The 18,743-nt window shown below is 63.9% G+C and overlaps 1 protein-coding gene across 6 annotated transcripts; it reads left to right on the top strand.

Moving 5' to 3' along the window:
* Positions 1-59: 59 nt before the first annotated feature.
* Positions 60-11,824, top strand: MTG2 (mitochondrial ribosome associated GTPase 2). Of its 6 annotated transcripts, none has more exons than XM_008253518.4 (7): positions 60-182; positions 6,458-6,665; positions 8,575-8,722; positions 9,057-9,172; positions 9,756-9,974; positions 10,158-10,296; positions 10,995-11,824. In XM_008253518.4, exons 2-7 carry the CDS (start codon positions 6,462-6,464, stop codon positions 11,438-11,440), a joined length of 1,272 nt encoding a protein of 423 aa, XP_008251740.3. In that variant the 5' UTR covers positions 60-182; positions 6,458-6,461; the 3' UTR covers positions 11,441-11,824. The 6 variants fall into 6 exon arrangements, with proteins under 6 accessions (XP_008251740.3, XP_008251743.3, XP_069907739.1 ...); XM_008253521.4 differs by lacking the exon at positions 60-182 and adding an exon at positions 194-442; XM_070051638.1 differs by lacking the exon at positions 60-182 and adding an exon at positions 1,747-1,766.
* Positions 11,825-18,743: the final 6,919 nt, after the last annotated feature.

The following is an 18,743-nucleotide window of genomic DNA, read 5'->3' as shown; positions in this document are numbered from 1 at the left end:
CTGGGCCCGCGGCTGGGGCGGCCAGCCCACCCCCCAGGACACCCCGGCCCCGCCTTCCGCACATGCGCGCCGGCACGCGCTCCGCAGGCCGGGCCGGCGGCCCCGGAAGTAATCGGCGGTCTCCGGTGCCCCGGAAGTAGTCGGCCGCTTCCGGTGCGCCGGAAGGACGTTCTACCGCGCCGGTGAGTGAGGGGCGGCGCGCGGTGGAGCAGTGCTGGCCACCGGGTTCCAGTGTGGCGCGGGGCTCGCGGCGTGGTCCGCCGCTGCCCGCCGTGGCTCCGTCTCCACCCCTGCCGGCCCTGGACCCAGGCTCCGCCGCAGGGCGGGTCGCATTGCGGGGCACGGCGCACGCGCCACACGCGGGAGCAGAGGGTGGATTTCTGGAGAAACCAAGAGGAGATCCTCTGGGGCGGGCGGGGTTAGAGACCCTGGGACGTGCGGGGTGAGCCCTGCGGGGGAGGGTTAGAGACACACCCCGGGGACCTGCGGGGTTAGACACCCCGGGGACCTGCGGGGTTAGACACCCCGGGGACCTGTGGGGGAAGTGTTAGAGACACCCTGGGACGTGCGGGGTGAGCCCTGCGGGAGAGGGTTAGAGACACACCCCGGGGACATGCGGGGTTAGACACCCCTGGGACCTGCGGGGTTAGACACCCCGGGGACCTGCGGGAGAGGGTTAGACAGACACCCCTGGGACCTGCGGGAGAGGGTTAGAGACACACCCCGGGGACCTGCGGGGGAAGTGTTAGAGAGACACCCCGGGGACATGCGGGGGAAGTGTTAGAGAGACACCCCGGGGACATGCGGGGTTAGACAGACACCCCGGGGACCTGCGGGAGAGGGTTAGACAGACACTCCTGGGACCTGCGGGAGAGGGTTAGAGACACACCCCGGGGACCTGCGGGGGAAGTGTTAGAGAGACACCCCGGGGACATGCGGGGGAAGTGTTAGAGAGACACCCCGGGGACATACGGGGTTAGACAGACACCTCGGGGACCTGCGGAGTTAGACACCCCGGGGACATGCGGGGTTAGACACCCCTGGGACCTGCGGGAGAGGGTTAGAGACACACCCCGGGGACATGCGGGGGAAGTGTTAGAGACACCCTGGGACATGCGGGGTGGGACCTGCGGGAGAGGGTTAGAGACACACCCCGGGGACATGCGGGGGAAGTGTTAGAGACACCCTGGGACATGCGGGGTGAGCCCTGCGGGAGAGGGTTAGAGACACACCCTGGGGACCTGCGGGGTTAGACACCCCTGGGACCTGCGGGGGAAGTGTTAGAGACACACCCCAGGGACCTGCGGGGTTAGACACCCCGGGGACCTGCGGGGTTAGACACCCCTGGGACCTGCGGGAGAGGGTTAGAGACACACCCCGGGGACCTGCGGGGTTAGACAGACACCCCGGGGACCTGCGGGGTTAGACACCCCAGGGACCTGCGGGAGAGGGTTAGAGACACACCCGGGGACATGCGGGGTTAGACAGACACCCCGGGGACATGCAGGGGAAGTGTTAGAGACACCCTGGGACGTGCGGGGTGAGCCCTGCGGGAGAGGGTTAGAGACACACCCCGGGGACCTGCGGGGTTAGACAGACACCCCGGGGACATGCAGGGGAAGTGTTAGAGACACACCCCGGGGACATGTGGGGTGAGCCCTGCAGGGGAGGGTTAGAGACACACCCCTGGGACCTGCGGGAGAGGGTTAGAGACACACCCCGGGGACCTGCGGGGGAAGTGTTAGAGACACCCTGGGACGTGCGGGGTGAGCCCTGCGGGGGAGGGTTAGACAGCCACCCCGGGGAACTGCGGGGAAGTGTTAGAGACATACCCCGGGGACCTGCGGGGTTAGACACCCCTGGGACCTGCGGGGGAAGTATTAGAGACACACCCTGGGTCCTGGGGGTGGGGGTTAGACACCTGGGACATGCAGAATGAGCCCTGCAGGGGAGTTAGACCCCTGGGACATGTGGGTGGGGGTGGGGTTAGACATTCCCGTGGGACATGCGGGTTAGCATCCTCTGGTCACTCCCCAAACGGCGCCCACAGGGATGCAGCCGCTTCGCCTGCTAGCCAGCACTGCCCCTTGAGGCGTTGGCTCAGGTGCCTTGAGGAACACAAGCTTTTCAGACTGTTGCCATCTCTCCAAGCACTATTGTAGGTGAATTCCATCGATTCTGTATTTTGTGTTTTGGTTACTCAGTTCAAAAAATATTTTCCATTTGCTCCTATTTTACAAAAGATTTATTTATTTGAAAGGCAGAGTTAGATGTCCACCCACTGGTTCGCTCCTCAAATGGCCACAGCGGCTGGTGTTGGCCCAGCACCAAGCCTCCACCCAGGTCTCCCACACGGGTGGCCGGCGCCCAAGCACTTGGGCCGTTTGCAGGGTGGAGCAGCCGGGGCTGTAACGGGTGCAGGCGGCAGCTTCCCCTGCTGCGCCACACGGCCCCTGGACTTGACGAGTAGATTGTGTGTAAGAAGGCTTCCCGATTCTGATACCTGAGGTCTCCGAGAGGTAGCGGGCGACTTGGACCTGGTTCTGTGCGGCTCGAGGTTGTAGTCTGATGGCTCCCAGACGTCCTGGGGGCTCAGGGTCACTGTGCATTCTGTGGCTGTCGGCTGTACTGTTCTAGAAAGGTCAGTGTTGGCTGTCTCGTTCAGGTTTTGTTTTTACTGTTTTGTTTCTTCCTGTTATTTTGATTGATTAATGCATGCATTTATTGTGGAGGCACAGAGCCAGGGAGGGAGCCCACAGATGCCCACAACAGACTGAGCCAAAGCCCAGGTCAGCTGGAAACTCGGTCCCGGGGTCACATGGGTGGCAGGAAGCTGGAGCCAGAGCAGGGATCAGCCCAGGCCCCCAGAGTCGGATGTGGACAGCTCAGTTCTAGGCCAGACACCCGCCCCTGCCTGTGTGGTCAGTTGTGTTTGCTTCTTCCCTGAATTCTCAGGTTTTTGGTTTTTTTTTTTTTTTTTTAAAGATTTCTTTATTTATTTGAAAGAGTTGGCCGGCACTGCGGCTTACTAGAATAATCCTCCGCCTTGCAGCACCGGCACACCAGGTTCTAGTCCCGGTCGGGGCGCCAGATTCTGTCCCGGTTGCCCCTCTTCCAGGCCAGCTCTCTGCTGTGGCCCGGGAGTACAGTGGAGGATGGCCCAAGTGCTTGGGCCCTGCACCCCATGGGAGACCAGGAGAAGCACCTGGCTCCTGGCTTCAGATCAGTGCGGTGCACCGGCCGCAGCACGCTGGCCACGGCGGCCATTGGAGGGTGAACCAACGGCAAAGGAAGATCTTTCTGTCTCTCTCTCTCACTGTCCACTCTGCCTGTCAAAAAAAAGAAAGAAAGAAAGAAAGAAAGAGTTACACACAGAGAGAAGAAGAGGCAGAGAGAGAGAGAGGTCTTCCATCCGCTGGTTCACTCCCCAATTGGCCTCAACCGCTGGAGCTGTGCCCATCCAAAGCCAGGAGCCGGGAGCTTCTTCCAGGTCTCCCACGTGGGTGCAGGGGCCCAAGGACCTGGGCCATCTTCTACTGCTTTCCCAGGCCACAGCAGAGAGCTGATCGGAAGTGGAGCAGCTGGGACTCAAACCAGCGTCCATATGGGATGCCGGCACTGCAGGCTGCAGCTTCACCTGCTGCACCACAGCGCGGTCCCTGAAGATTGATTGATTGATTGATTGATTTGAAAGAGGAGGGGAAGGAATGGAGGGAGATTTCTTCATCCACTGGGTCACTCCCCAGATGAGTGCGACGGCCGGGGCGGGGCCAGGCTGCAGCCAGGAGCCTGCAGCTCCATCCAGGTCTCCCACGTGGGTGCAGGCCCCAAGCACGTGGCCCATCCTCCACTGCTTTCCCAGGTGCATTAGCAGGGAGCTGGATCAGAAACAGAGCAGCTAGGACTTGAAGCAGCTCTCATAGGGATACTGGCGTTACAGACGGTAGTTTAGCCTGCTGCACAACACCAAACCCCCCTTTAAAAAAAAAAAGGTATTTATTTGAAAGGCAGAGAGAGAGAGACCCATTGGAATTTTAAAAGCATCACAGTGGAGTCCCTCGGATAGTCGAGCCCTGGTGTCCGGTGCCCCCGTTGCTTCCCCGCGCTCCCTCGGGTTCTGTTCTGTGTTGTACTCTTCCTCCTGGCTTGTTCATCCGAATAGTTTTTACCTCTGCGTTGAACTTCTCTGTTGGCTGTAGCAGTCGCTCTGGGGATTGCAGTCTCTGTACCTGACCTCCCGTCGTCTCCCGGGGTTGATCTGTGTGTTCAGAAGTGTGGAAACCTCGCCCCCCGAGGGTCCCCTCAGCCCCCTCCACCCCTTCCCTTGTGTGATCAGTCCTTGTGCGTCAGGAGCCCACGGGCATGGCTCTCTGCGTGGGCTGGGATTTGGGGAATTTTTTTTAGATATTTTTATGTCTTTGAAAGAGTTAGGAAGAGAGGTCTTCCATCCACTGGTTCACTCCCCAAATGGCCACAATGGCTAGGGCTTGGCCTGACAGGAGCCCAGAGCTTCTTCCAGGTCTCCCGTGGGTGCAGGGCCCAAGCACTCGGGCCGTGCTCCCCTGCTGTCCCAGGCCATAGCAGAGAGCTGGACCGAAGTGGAGCAGCCGGGACTTGAACCAGTGCCCATATCAGATGCCAGTCTCAGGCAGCGGCTTACCCGTTGCACCCCAGTGCTGGCCCCCGTGGGCTGGTTCCTCAGTACCCCTGGGTGTGTGGGGCGTGCCCTCCTGTGGAGAACACGTGTGGGGAAGAGGTGTGGCCCAGTTCCTTTCGAGGTGAACCTGCTCTGAGGCTGCAGTGGCGTCCGAGTCAGCCAGCTGCTGAGCGCCTTGCTGCAGGGGTGGCCACCACAGCGTTCCCCCTCCCGGAGCAGCGAGGGCGTGCGGTGGGCACCCACGGGCGCTTGCCGAGGGCCGGCACCTGTCCTCCCTGGGTTGGGCTTGTAAACGGCATCCATGCATCCGTGTCCGCTCTGCACAGCTGTTTCAGACTTCACAGTGGGGAGCCTCGGAGTGTCCTGTGAGGGCACGCAGGGCGGGGCGTCTCGGAGTGCATGATGGGAATGCGGCCCCCCTCCTGGAGGGCGGGGGCCCTGCTGTCCTCTCGACCCTCAGCACCTGCGAGGCCCCGTGACCGCGAGTCGGGTGGAAAGGACGCCTCACTGTGACCTGTGGCGCCCAGAGCTGCTGACCCCACGCTGTGTCACGGCTGCAGTTACTGGAGATGCCGGGGTCCTGCAGCTCAGCTCATGCTGACACACGGGAGCCACACCTGCCCCCGCAGAGGCCAGCTGTACGTGGCGGCCCCCACGCTGCCGCAGCCGTCAGGCCTGACAGTGCCGTAGCAGCGTCGGCATGCAGGGAGACGCTGTCCCACAGCTGCTGGCAGAGGGTACAGAGGAGGGGCGCCAGGCCTCATGCGCGTGCTGGAGCACCTGCCCACCGCTCAAGTCCCAGAGTCGGGGGTTTGTGGGAGCCTTCCCCGCCTGGAGGTGGTCAGTTCTGCACGTGGTGTCCTGCGCTCTGCCTGCCTGGTGGGGGTGAAAGTCCCGCACTTGTAACTCGGCCGGAGGCCCTCCGGGGGCTGCTCAGAGTCGCCCCGGGGGAAGAGCAGAGCCTCTGTCCCCTCCGTCCCTCAGGAAACGCTGGCGGATTGATGGCTCCGTGTCCGACACTGCTGACCGGGCTCATCGCTCAGGAAGTCACGCAGGTGTCAGAGTCGGGCAGAGACCGGGAGAGAATCCTCACTCTGTCCCCACCTGACGGCCGGGCACGTCCTCGCCCCCCGGCACGGGTGCTGGTGTGGTGTGTGTGCTCCAGGTGTGCCGGTCGTGGCTGTAGCACAGGCAGCACACAGGGTAGTGTGGGAGGGAGGGGTGTTCCGTTTGGACCGAAGGTTCCGATTTCCTGAGCAGATCCTGATGTTTCGTGTGGGTGTGTCCATGTTTCAAGACGTTTCGTGGCTGAATTCTTGTACACAGATCCTGCCCCAGGGAGCAGGCAGGCTGCGAGGACACCACATGCTTTGCGTGGAGAAAGTCATTCATGGGGCCAGTGCTGTGGCGTGGCAGGCTAAGCCTCCGCCTGCAGTGCCGGCATCCCATATGGGTGCAGGTTGGAGTCCTGGCTGCTCCACTTCCGATCCAGCTCTCTGCTGTGGCCTGGGAGAGCAGTGGAAGGTGGCCCAGGTACTTGGGCCCTGTACCCATGTGGGAGACCTGGAAGAAGCTCCTGGCTTTGGATCAGCCCTGCTCCAGCCCTTGCAGCCATCTGGGGAGTGACCCAGCGGATGGAAGACTCCCCCCCAGTCTGCCTCCCAAATAAACAAAGTCTTAGGGAAAGCAGTCCAGCCCGCTGCTCTGTGTGACACGTGCCTCCGTGCAGCTCCCGCGGCTTCACCGCAGCTCAGGCTCCGACCCGTGTCTTGTCTTGTCTTGTCTTGTCTTGACTTGCAGGGCCATGGTGCCTCTGAGGCTTTTCTCAGCGAGATCTCGGACCGCGTTGGAAGGCCTGGTGCGCTGCGCTCCGTCCACACAGCCTGGCCGCCAGTCCCGACCGCGCCTCCCTCAGCAGGCGCCTCCCAGGCCCCTCTCCCTCGGCTCTGCGGCCTGCAGCGAGCACCAGCAGCCCCCCAGAAGGAAGCCGCTCTCTGAGAAGAAGTTGGTGAGGCCTGGGCCGGAGCAGCTGCGTGTGCCCTCCTGGAAGGGCAGGGCGTCTGCGTGCGTGTCCTGATGAGGCGGCCGGAGGGCCACGTGCAGTGTGTGGGCGACGAGGGGACGCCCGGAGGCCTAGGGCTGAGCAGTGCGCTCGGGGCACCGGGGCACCGTGGGTCTGGACAGGCTCCCCCTTGGGCTGCCGAGTGCCGGTGCTCGCTGGTGGGCACACGCATTTCTTACCTGAGGCTTCACAGCTCTTGAAGCCTTTCTGGTTTTTCTTGTTCTGCTCACCAATCCCTTTACAACACAGAGATCGGAGTACATTCCAGAGCACGGCTGTGTGCGTGCCTGCACCTGCTGCTGCGGGCGGGGCAGCAGGGGAGACGCGGCCGGGCGGTCAGGCCGGGCGCCCAGGCGGCTGGCCCCTGCTCAACCTTCTCTCCCCCGGAGTCGCACCCCTGAGTCTGAGTTGGATCTTCCTTGTAGCGAGGCCACACACTGAGGTTTTAAAGTAGTAATTCATAGTTTTTCCATGTGGTGGTGCCAGAGAATCTTAAATGTTGTGTATTTTCTTTAAAAAAAAAAAACAAAAACCGTCATAGAGTACTGAATAGAAATGCCGGTGACCTGGGCCTGCCCGGGACCATGGATGGCCCGGGTACTGTGGATGGCCCGGGTACTGTGGATGGCCCAGGTACCGTGGATGGCCCAGGTACCGTGGATGGCCCAGGACCGTGGATGGCCCGGGGACCGTGGATGGCCCGGGTACTGTGGGGCTGCAGCGTGTGGCTTCTATGGCACCCCTGGGCGCCTGGGGCCTGGGCAGCTGAGCTTCCTGTGAGGATGAGCTCGTAGGTACTAATTCTAACCTTGTCCATGCTGCTTAGCTACACTGCACCTCCCTTAGGGGCTGAGGGGCTGCTGCTGTCAGGTGACAAGCTCAGACAGTCCCTGCTCAGTCAGGACACAGGAGCCCCTGCCGAGCAAGCCTGCCAGTGTCCCAGAGAGATGGCACCTCCCTCCCCTAGAACTTCCCTCCAGTGAAGACCTGTTCCTTTAGTAACGTGTGTGTGTGTTTAGATTTATTTTATTCATCTGAAAGACAGTTACAGAGAGAGGGATCTTCCATCCACTGGTTCACTCCCCAAGTGGCCACAGCAGTTGGAGCTGTGCCGATCCGAAGCCAGGAGCCAGGAGCTTCTTCCGGGTCTCCCACGTGGGTGTGGCTTCCCTAGGCCACAGCAGAGTTGGATCGGAAGTGGAGCAGCCAGGACTCGAACCAGTGCCCATATAGGATGCCGGCATTGCAGGCGGTGGCTTTACCCGCTACGCCACAGCACTGGCCCCTGTGCTTGTGTTTTTAAAAGCTAGAAAAATATCTTATATTTGGAGAATATTTTATCTTTTAAGAACTTTTCTTTATTTCCTTATTTTTCATTTATCTGAGAGACAGAGTTCTCATGCACTGTTCACTCCCCAGACGCCCACAATGGCTGGGGCCGACACAGGCTCAAATCAGCAGCCAGGAGCTCAGTCCAGATCTCCTACATGGGCGGCCGCCACCCGGCTGCTGCCTCCCAAGGTCTACGTTAGCAGGAGCTAGAATGGGGGACGGAGCAGGGACTCGACCCCCAGCACCGTGATATGGGCTTGGGCATCGTGACAGCCAAGCCAGAAGCCCGCCCCAGCTCCTTGGAAGGCGTTCTTGTGTGCGTTGGTTTGCGTTGCCCTACGAATGCTGGTTCACTTGTGGGAGCTGGTTTCTGCCTTGGATTTTAGGAGAGCAGCAGCATTGGTATCAGCACTGTCCAGCTTTGTTAGCCTGTCACAGGTAGAACAGGTGCGTTTCCACGTCCGCTGGGCCTCCCGGGAAGGTTCCGGAGCGTTGCTGACGGGGGGTGCGTGTGCTCTTGCAGAGAAGGCACTTTGTGGACCACCGGCGAGTGCTCGTCCGTGGAGGAAATGGAGGCTCCGGAGCGAGCTGCTTCCACAGCGAGCCCCGCAAGGAGTTCGGAGGCCCCGACGGCGGGGACGGAGGCAGCGGCGGCCACGTCATCTTGAGAGGCATGTGCCCGGGAGCTCGGGGGGGGTCCTGGGGAGGGCCCTCCCACTGCTTGCCCCATGCAGGTGCGTGGGTAGCTGTAGTTCGTGCCCCTGAACGTCGGGACAGCGGTGGGTGCTGAGGGCGGGGCCTCCCTGTCCCGTGCAGCCGGGGGAGGTCGGAGCGGGGCGCACGCGGGGCCAGGCTCAGTGTCGCCTTCTGATGCTGGGCTGCGGCTGCAGACCCTCCAGTGGCAGGATGTTACAGGAGGATGAGGAGTGGCCTTACAGATCCTGCCTCAGCCCGTGTTCCCGCACACGTTCGTAACTTACCGTTCGTAACTTGCTCTGATCTTAGTCGACCAGCAGGTCAAGTCCCTGTCGTCGGTGCTGTCGCAGTACCAGGGCTTCCACGGGGAAGACGGCGGCAGCAAAAACTGCTCTGGGCGAGGTGGCGCCGTCCTCTATGTCCGGGTGAGCCACGGCTGCTCCAGCCGCACTGTCCCTCATGCGGGCCGTCCAGCTCCCGGGGCCCGGGGGCTGACGCAGAGGGGCCCCTGTGACTTCGAGCGTGGGGGGGGGCAGGCGGACAGGTGGGGAGCAGTTCTGTCCCCTGTGAGGCAGACCCTGAAGGGGCTCCTGTACACGTGCTGCTGCCACGCGGGTCCGACAGCGTCACAGGCCGTGACACGGTGGCCCGTGAGGAGAGCCACAAAGCACGGGCCTCCTGCGGCCTCTGCCCGAGAGGCCCCACAGAGTGTCTCCGTGGGCGGAGGGTTTACCCCAGATGCACTGGTTTTCCAGAGGCTTCCGTTTGCCCTGTGTTTCAGGAACACAACTTGGAAAAGCCTTTTGTGCGGTTGGAGGGGTGTGTGTCCCACGAGGGCCGAGACCTTTTCCTGACTCTGGCCGTGAGGGCGGACGGTGCCTGGGCCTGCCCCTGCGCCTGGGTGGCCGCACCGGGGCTGCTCCCTGCTTCCCTTCCCTTCGGGCTCGATTGGCCGAGACGGTGTTCACCTGCTGCCCTAGGACTGAGCCCCGAAACCGCTGCTTTCAGGTCCCCGTGGGCACCTTGGTGAAGGAGGGCGGTCAAGTTGTGGCGGACCTGTGTCGTCCGGGCGATGAGTACGTCGCTGCGCTCGGCGGGGCCGGAGGCAAAGGCAACCGTTTCTTCCTGGCCAACGACAACCGCGCCCCGGTGACCTGCACGCCCGGACAGCCGGGTCAGCAGCGAGTCCTCCACCTGGAGCTCCAGACCATGGCCCACGCCGGGCTGGTGAGTGGCCGGCAGCACGCACACACTGGGCTAGGCGGCCTGCAGGCCGGAAGTCGCGCCTCTGTCCAGTTAGTGTCCCCTCAGCTTGGCCCGCGCACACGCTGTCTTCAGGGCCGGGCCGTTGCAGACCCCGCGGCCTGAGGTCCCCTCCGCTGAGCCCGAGCCGTCCTCGCTGTCTTCCAGGTTGGGTTCCCCAATGCTGGAAAGTCCTCGCTCCTCCGCGCCATCTCGAACGCCAGACCCGCCGTGGCCTCCTACCCGTTCACGACCCTGAACCCCCACGTCGGCATCGTCCACTACGAGGGCCACCTCCAGATAGCAGGTAGCGCTCTGACCCCGTCCAGGGTGCAGCGAGATCGCGAGGGGCCCGAGACTTAGCTCGTGTTTCAAATGCAGCAGTTTTCCTGCCTGCAGCGATGTGAGTGCCCCTTCTCCGGGTCAGAGTCCCACCCGGCGTCCGCCGGTTCCGGCTGAGGAGCCGGGCTTTAAATCCCCAGCCCGGGCGTGGCCGTCCCCGTGCCTTGTCCTCCCTGTCATCTGGGGGCGTGGCGTCAGTCGTGTAGACAGCATGTGATTAGAAAGCTTCCCCGGTACCGTTCTGAGAAAAGACGACTTTTTTCTAGAAGACAGTGGACCCGTTGAACATGGCCAGCCCGCGGCAGGGTTGTTTGCACGCACTGGGTGTTTGCGAAGTGCTGCGTGGCCGTTTCGGTCGGTAATCTCCTTATTAATAGAACACAGGAAGCGGGTTCCCCTCTCTGGAATCGTTTTGGAAGCCAGAGGAGCGTGTTGAATACTCGCTGTCGGGTTGATTGGCCCCGTGCCTGTCACGCAGGCAGCACCCCGTCTGCCCGTGACGCACAGCCTCGGCTCTGCAGGCCTCCTGCCAAGGCGAGGCCGCGTGCAGCCGGTCTGGCCGCAGGTGGGCTCCAGTCTCCCTCCAGGATCAGCCCAGTGCTGTTCCGTACGGAGGGCAGCAGTGGCCTGCAGTGGCCGTGACCCGCATGCTCTCCCCTGCAGTGGCCGACATCCCCGGCATCGTGAGGGGCGCCCACCGCAACAGGGGCCTGGGGCTTGCCTTCCTGAGACACATCGAGCGCTGCCGCTGCCTCTTGTTCCTGGTCGACCTCTCCCTGCCGGAGCCGTGGACTCAGGTGGAGGACTTACAGCGCGAGCTCGACAGGTACAAGGAAGGCCTGTCCCAGCGGCCGCACGCCATCGTCGCCAACAAGGTGGATCTCCCCGAGGCCAAAGCCAGGCTGCCCCAGCTGCGGGCCCACCTGGGCCAGGAGGTCATCGCGCTGTCGGCCGTGACCGGGGAGAACCTGGAGGAGCTGTTGCTGCGCCTGAGGGAGCTGCACGCGGCCTCCGAGGAGGCGGAGCTGGGGCGCGGCCGCCCGCCCCTGGGTGGTGCCCGGGCGGGGGCCGCACGGCCAGGCTGTTGTGATCTGGGTCCTGGACTGTGAAAGAAAGTGCCTGTAGCTGCGGGAGCCGCTGATGCTTCTCCATCCCCCCCCCCCCGCCCTGCGTGGGCCCCTCGGGAGGGTGGGGATTCCCTTGGGTGGTAGAACATTGCGTGCGGCTGACACCCAGTCTGCTCCCTGCTGTCTGATTTGCCGACAGTGACCGACGTGTGCTAAGTAACACCCCAGTGAGGGGAAGACCCCTGCGCCCGCCCCCACCGCGGGCGAGCTCCGCCGAGCAGCCCAGCCAGAGGCCGGAGCCAGAGCCGCAGCTCCCGCCGCCGCGTCTCGGGTAGCGACTGGCTGCAGAGGCGGGCCTTTATTTACTTATTTATTTAAAGATGTATTAAGTTATTTGAAAGGCAGAGTTACAGAGCAGGAGAGAGATCTTCCATGCACTGGTTCTTCTCAAGTAGCCACAGTGGCTGGGGCTGGGCTGGGGCTGGGCTGGGGCTGGGGCTGGGGCTGGGGCTGGGGCTGGGCTGGGGCTGGGCTGGGGCTGGGCTGGGGCTGGGCTGGGCTGGGTCGGGTCGGGTCGGAGCCTGGAGCTCCTTCCTGGCCTCCCCCACGGGTGGCAGGGCCCAGGCACTGGGGCCGTGTGCTGCAGTCCCCCTGGCGCCTTCGCAGGGAGCTGGATCTGAAACGCCCGCGTGGGATGCCAGCGCCAAGGGCTGGCCCCAGGAGTGAGCCTTTGTGTCTGCCGTGGGGTCGCGTTCGCCCAGCTTCCCGGCAGCCCGCGGGATGGCAGGGCCGAGCCCTGGTGTCCCTGAGGGCCCGGGCGGCCGCCGTGCCTCCCTCAGCGTCCCCTGTCGCATCCACTCTGCGTTGTGTCAGCGCAGCCTGAGCCTTCGCTACTGAGTGCACCCGACATCCGAGCCAGGGACGTGCGGTTTCCGGCTCGGCTTCCCGCCGGAGGGGGTGCGGCCTTGGTTCCGGGCACCGTTCCCAGGGGAGCCCGCGGCTCGGGCGAGGTGTGGTGAGGAGTTCCGCTCGGCTCCGTGGGTGAGGATTTGAAGAGAGCTGGGGAGGCGCTAACCAAGCTCATGTGCCCCTGCCGGAGGCGACTGCAGCCTCCTTCCCAGGGCGGACGGTGCCGAGTCCTGCGTGCCCCTCACAGCCGCCGAGGTTTGGAAAGTGGCCTCTTTCTGTCCCGTGGTCCAAGTCTCAGTCCCACCCAGGGTCTCCGTGCAGAGCAGGGTCCGCCCCACGGCGTGTAGGAGGGTTGGGGTGGGGTCTGATAGAAACCAAGTGAGGGGCGGACAGAAGCAGAGGGTGATCAGACGGGACCGCTGGGGAGTCGGGTGCCACCGGGGGAGGTTAGCGCGGGGTCCTCAGGCGAGCCGGGCTGCTCGTGCCTTGAGTGGTGAGCCAGCACCTGGGCGTTCAGCGGCGATGCAGTTTGATCCTGCGTCAGATGAGCAGCCGGAGCGGGAGAGGCCTTTTACCCGAAGCGTCCCTTTAATGTCGCGTAATTTCAAAGGCCCTCGTGTTCTAGAAGCCAGAGCCGGCTTCGCATCTGTTTCTGTCTCTGAGGCTACCACTGAGGAGCATGTAGTCAGACCGTGCCCGCGAGCCCTAATTGTCCGTGGCTTTCATCTGTGTCCTGGGCCCCCCAGCAGGAGCCCTGGGGAGGGGAATGCTCGGCGCCTCCCTCCCCGGCTCTGGCCAAGCCTCCTGGGGTGCAAGGCGCAGCTCATCACTGCCGCCCCGGGCCTCCGGCCGCCACCCAGAAGCTTCGCCGCCTTTCAGATGTGGCCGGTCTCCCTGGCGCTGTCGGTGTAGGAAGAGAGGCCACAGTCTTTCCTGGTGCTGTCTTGTTTGAGAAACGACGTTTTCGCTACAGTGTCCTCTGTACATGGAGACAGGGCACCGGGCCCAGTTCTCTCACTGCGGTACTGGGTTCGAGTCCAGTCCCGACTCCTGACCAGTTTCCTGCTGATGCAGACCCCGAGAGGCAGCAGGTGACGGCCCAGGGACTGGGTCCCTGCACTCGCTTGGAAGGCCTGGCCTGAGTTCCCAGCTTCAGCCTGGCCCTGCCCCAGCATTTGTGGGCCTCTGGGGAGTGAACCAGTGGACGGGGGAGGGCTCTCGTGAGCGGCAGTCAGTGCACTCACCAGGTGGTGCAGCCGTCACCACCGACAACTCCAGGAACCCCCGTGAGGCGTTGGTCCCCTCCCCCACCCACCACGTCCAAGCCCTTGTCCACTTCCTGTCCCCCAGGCTCTTCCTGTGAGTGGACAGTCTCGGCTGCTGCATTGCCCCAGGGGAGGCCCCTCCCCGCTCCCCAGGGACAGGGTCTCCCCCCCCCCCCCAGCTGTACCCCTGCAGCCTCCGGCTACACAGAAGGCACCTGGGAAGTGAGTGGGTGAACGGGGCTGGTGGCCGCTTGTGAGTGCGCCCAGGTGCCGCCGAGCGCCTCTGAGCACAGCCCCGGTGGCCGCCCGCCCCGCTGCCTGCCCCGCTGCCCGCCCTGCTGCCCGCCCTGGCTGTTCCTGTGAACACTGGCCTCTGCTGAAACCACCATGGCTGCCTTCAGTCAGCTGCTGCTGGCCGACATCTCAGCGGGTGGGCCGAGGGCTCGCTTCCCCACGCCGGCCCCTGTGTGCTGGCCAGGCCTTGTGCCTGGACACTGGACAGTGGGGCCTGGCCCGTGGACTTGCTCAGTTCCCTCTGTGCCTTGGTGTTTCTCACCCTGCACCCTCTGCCCTCCCGGCCGGCGCACCACCGCGCTCAGCCTTCATCCCGGAGGCCGTCCAGAGATGGGGTCTCTTCCCTGGTGCTGCTTGGTGGGCTTCCTGTCATTGACCGCCACCATTGTGGGGCACATGGGGGCCCGCGCTTCAGGACGCAAGGTTTCCCTGTAGTGCCCAGCGTGCAGGCCTGCATCCCCTCCTGCAGAGCTCCCCGGGTGCAGGGGCCAGGCCTGACCCACAGCCGTGTGCGCCTCTCCCGGGCTGCTCCTTTGTCGCATCGGAACAGGCAGTGCTCAGCGGCGGCCAGGCTTTCAGAGGCCTGGGAAACCAAGGGGGCAGGTGCCAAGAAAATGTTCCACTGGGTTCTAGCAAGCTCAAAGCGAGGACCGCCCGTGTACACCGCAGAGGCTGCGGCTCTGGGCTGCTCTCCCGGCTTCCTGCGGGGCTTCCCTGGGCAGCCCTGACGACAGGCGGCCTTGCCTAGGCCTCTAGGGGTCACGCAGCGTCCTCTCTGCTCTCTGGGCCCTGCGGTGTCCAGCAGATGACCCAGGCCTGGCTGGACTCCTGGTGGGGGTGAAGACCACCGAGATGCCGTGTGGAGCACAGCCGAGCTCGTGCGCCAGTGCAGTGGCCGTGGGTGTGGACTGCCCTTGATGGGAGTGTTAGGCGCATGAGTCCCCGCGTGCTTGTTCAGCCAGACACGAAGTGCTGATCCCAGAGGGTGCCCAGCTCTGGTCCAGGCGGAGGGATCGCAGGCGCTCTGCGGCCGCAGGGTGGTGCCTGCCCCTGCCGCCTCTTCAGAAACCAGGTTCCCTGGGTGCCACGTGGGACTTCATTATCCAGCGTAAGATGCAGTTTTGTCTGATGTCCAGGCTCCTAGGGCTAGTGCTGCAGACGGAGCGTCCTGAGGTCCATGTGTGGGCAGGGCCTTCCCCGCTCTGCAGACTCTAGGGAGGCCCCTCCTGGCCCTTGCAGCTCCTGGGGGGCTCCGGCACCCATGGCTGTGTCTGCATCGCGCCAGTCTCAGCCTTCCTGTGGCTTCCTGTGTGTCCCCAGGTCCTCCTGTCTATTTGACAGGAAACGACACAGGTGCCTCCCACCTGCTGGTTCACTCCGCAAACGGCTGCGACTACAGACGTGCAGGTCGGAGCCAGGAGCCAGGCGCTCAGTCCAGGCCTCCCACGCGGGTGCATGCCCCACTGCTCGCCCGGCTCATTAGCAGGGAGCTGGACTGGAAGTGGAGCAGCCAGCACTCAACCAGGGCTCCGACACGGAGCGCCACGTCGCGAGCAGCAGCCTGGCCCACACGCTTCCTGTCCTGAGGACGCCAGTCGGGCTGAGCCCGCTCTGCATCCAGGGCGCCCTCGCCTCGGGATCCTGGGCCGGCTGCAAAGACGTGGTCTCCACGTAAGGCCGCGTGGCCGTTCCTCGGGGCGCGTTATTGCACCCCGCGCGCACCCCTCGAACGTGGCGTCCCGAGTCCTGTAGCAGGCACACAACAGGCTGGCGCCACGACCACGGCAGCGCACCTGCTCTGCCCTCGGACCCCTGCGGCCAGAGACGATCCCGTCACCTCCCCCTCCCCCTGCGTGCGCATCACAAACCCTCTCTTCTGGAGCAGAGCCCGCCTGCCCCCGCCATGCCCCCGCCTCCCTAAGGACACAGCCCGCACTGAGGCTGTGCCCTTCCAAGGCCCCCATGAACCCCACCCCTCTTCCGGAAGCCAAAAGCAACACTGCACCCGAGGCCCTGCCGGCGTCTCCAGCTGGACCCCTAGCTCATGAGGGAAGGACGCTCCTTGTCTCCAGTCAGTGAGGCGCCCAGCAGGCTGCAGGTGGACCCTGCTCGGAGCGAGGGGAACCAGCTCGGGATGCCCAGAGCGCCGTGGGCCACAAGGGAGTCAGGCCGGAGAGGAGACCTCCTGCTGCTGACTGTGCTTAGGCCGCCTCCTTGCGTGGCTGGGGTCCGAGGCAGTGGACAGGTGCGCCGTCATCAGGGACTTTAGGACAGAGGAACAGAGGTGGCCGTGCCGCAGAGGCAGCACACGGGGTCCTCGCCTTGGAGGCGTCATGCCTCTCCCCTGATGAGTCCCGTGGAGTGTGTGTCATGCTTACAGGTGTTGGGAAGGTGAGGACGTTCTGCAGGGAGACAGTGTGACGGCGGCTCAGCAGTGTGAATGAACTGCGTGCCAGCCAGCTGCACACCTAACCTGTACATGTTACGGTAAAGAGACTGGAGCCAGCGCTGGGGCACAGTCGGCTAAGCCTCCACCTGCGGCACCTGCACTCCGTATGGGCACCGGTTTATGTCTGGTCGTTCCTCTTCTCATCCAGCTCTCTGCCATGGCCTGGGAAAGCAGGAGAAGATGCCCAAGTGCTTGGGCCCCTGCACCCGCGTGGGAGACCCGGAAGAAGCTCCTGGCTCCTGGCTGCAGACTGGCCCACCTCAGCTCTGGCCATTGCTGGTGAACCAGCGGATGGAAGACCTCTCAGTCTCTCCCTCTGTAACTCTGCCTCTCAAATAAGTAAATAAATCCTTTATATTTAAAAAAGGAGACAAATTTAAGCTTTTGCCACAGGGACCAGCAGTGTGGTTTGGTGGGTTAAGCCACACTTTGCACATCAGAGTCCTGGATTGGAGCGCCCCCTGAGTCCCAGCTACTCCACTTCCTGTCCATCCTTCTGCTGGGCCTGGGGAGGAAGCAGAGGGCTCAAGGCCTTGGGCCCTGCCTCCCCCGGGGAGGCCTGGATGGAGTGCCTGGCTCCTGGCTTCAGCCTGTGCCACACCTGGCCAGTGCAGCCTGGGGAGTGAACAGCAGGGGGAAGATCTCTGTCTCTCCTCTCTCCATTTCTCTACCTTTCAAATAAATAAGTAAATAAAGATTTCTTTGTTATTGAAAGAGAGAAAGATACCTTCCTTCTGCTGGTTCACTTCCCAAATGGCCACACGGGCTGGAGCTGGGCCAGTCTGAAGCCAGGAGCCTGGAGCTCCTCCCAGGTCTCCCACAGCACAACGCAGGCAAGGGAGGGTCAGGGTGGCCTCCGGGACGCAGCCCAGTGACCCGACAGCCCGTGGCACTGAACTTATGGGCGGGGCCCCCGTGGGGTGGAGCAGTGGGTGCTGGGGATAGGGCCGTGTGACACCGTCCTCGGAGGTCATCCGCCTCCTGAAGGGAGACCTCTCTGAGAACCCAGTGGGTCCAGAACCCCTCCCTGTTGTGGCCCAGACGGGATGGGCGGATGTGGTTGGGGAGGGCGGGGTGTCAGTCACTCCCTGGCCTCACTTTTCTCATCTGTACAGTGGGGGCAACAAGGTGTGGAAGGCAGGTGCATCCTAGCAGGGCCACGGGGTCAAGGCTGCTCCCTTCAGCCGCTCACAGGGGTCTGGGGCGTCACCAGGGGTTCACCAGGCAGAAGCTTGCAGTCCTGTGGGTTGAGCAGGGCTGTGCCCTGGCCCAGCGTGCAGGGGTCCAGCTCCCCCAGCCCTAGTCCCTGTCTTTCCGGAGAACGCCATGGCTCTGGACTGAGCCCCTGCCCCTCCTCCCAAGTGTCCTTGGCATTGGGCTGGGGGTCGGAGGGGAGGGGAGAACCCAGATCTGCCTGCAAAGACCCCAGACTTGCAGCCAGATCTGCCCCGAGTCCAGACCCACAGCAGGCGCGGCCGTGGGACGCACACGCCACACGCACACGCCACAGCGCTGTCCGCGCGGACCTGCAGCTCAGGCGTCTGGTGGCTCCAGGCTAGTGGGGGGAGCAGAACAGGGCCTTGGTGGGCACCAACTTCCCTGCCCTAGCCGGGCACTGCCCACCCACAGCCTCCCCTGCCTCCAGCTCTAGAGGCGGGCCCTGAGGCCAGGGGGCAGCCAGGGTGGGAGGGGCCCGAGGGTGGGCTCCCACTGCCCCGCCAGGTCCTCGGCCACCACACTCACCGGGCCCTTTCCCAGCCAGCTCCTCACAGGCACAGGGACAGGTGCACAGCTGTGGGAGCGGTGGTGGGAAAACCCCGTTAGTCCCCACCCCTGCCTAAGTGACCCTGGGGCGGCCAGGGTAGCCCCTCCCCCGTTCCCTCCCTGCCTGCGTACACACGAGGTGGCCACAGGAGCCTGCCTTCTGAGATGGTAGCCTGAGCCTGGGTCGGGGGCGTGGGACGCGGGGCTCTGAGCCCCGGGAGTCCGACGTGGGCCTGGCCCAGTGCCCGCCCACAGGGCCCCTTGGAGGGTGTCTGGAGCCCAGCGCAGGTGGAGGGGGAGTTCTAGACGGGCCTGGAAACACCCACGTGGCCGCCAGGGCGCTCTGCCCGGAGCTCAGACGGAGACGCTGGCTCGCAGCGGGAAAGATGTGGCCGCGAGGTCACAGAAGCCCCCGGAGACGTCCTGTCACCGCGTCAGGTTTCAGGATGGCCCTGTGTTGAAGTGTCCGTCTCCCTCCTCCCCAGAGGGGTCCACCACACGTCAGAGTGGACACAGCGGGGAGCAGAGGCCGGACGTGGCCACTGAGGGGCCAAGGCCGTCAAGGGGCCACGTCAGCTCCTGGCAGGGCAGAGGGCAGGGGGCAGGGGGCAGGCTGCTGGCCCCAGAGCCTCAGCACCAGCGAGGCGCCCAGCAGACCGCACAC

The sequence above is a fragment of the Oryctolagus cuniculus genome, chromosome 11 (assembly GCF_964237555.1).
Source record: "Oryctolagus cuniculus chromosome 11, mOryCun1.1, whole genome shotgun sequence".
In the NCBI taxonomy this organism is placed as follows: domain Eukaryota; kingdom Metazoa; phylum Chordata; class Mammalia; order Lagomorpha; family Leporidae; genus Oryctolagus; species Oryctolagus cuniculus.
Note: the sequence above shows the minus strand (reverse complement) of the source record. Positions and strands in the feature narration are given on the sequence as shown.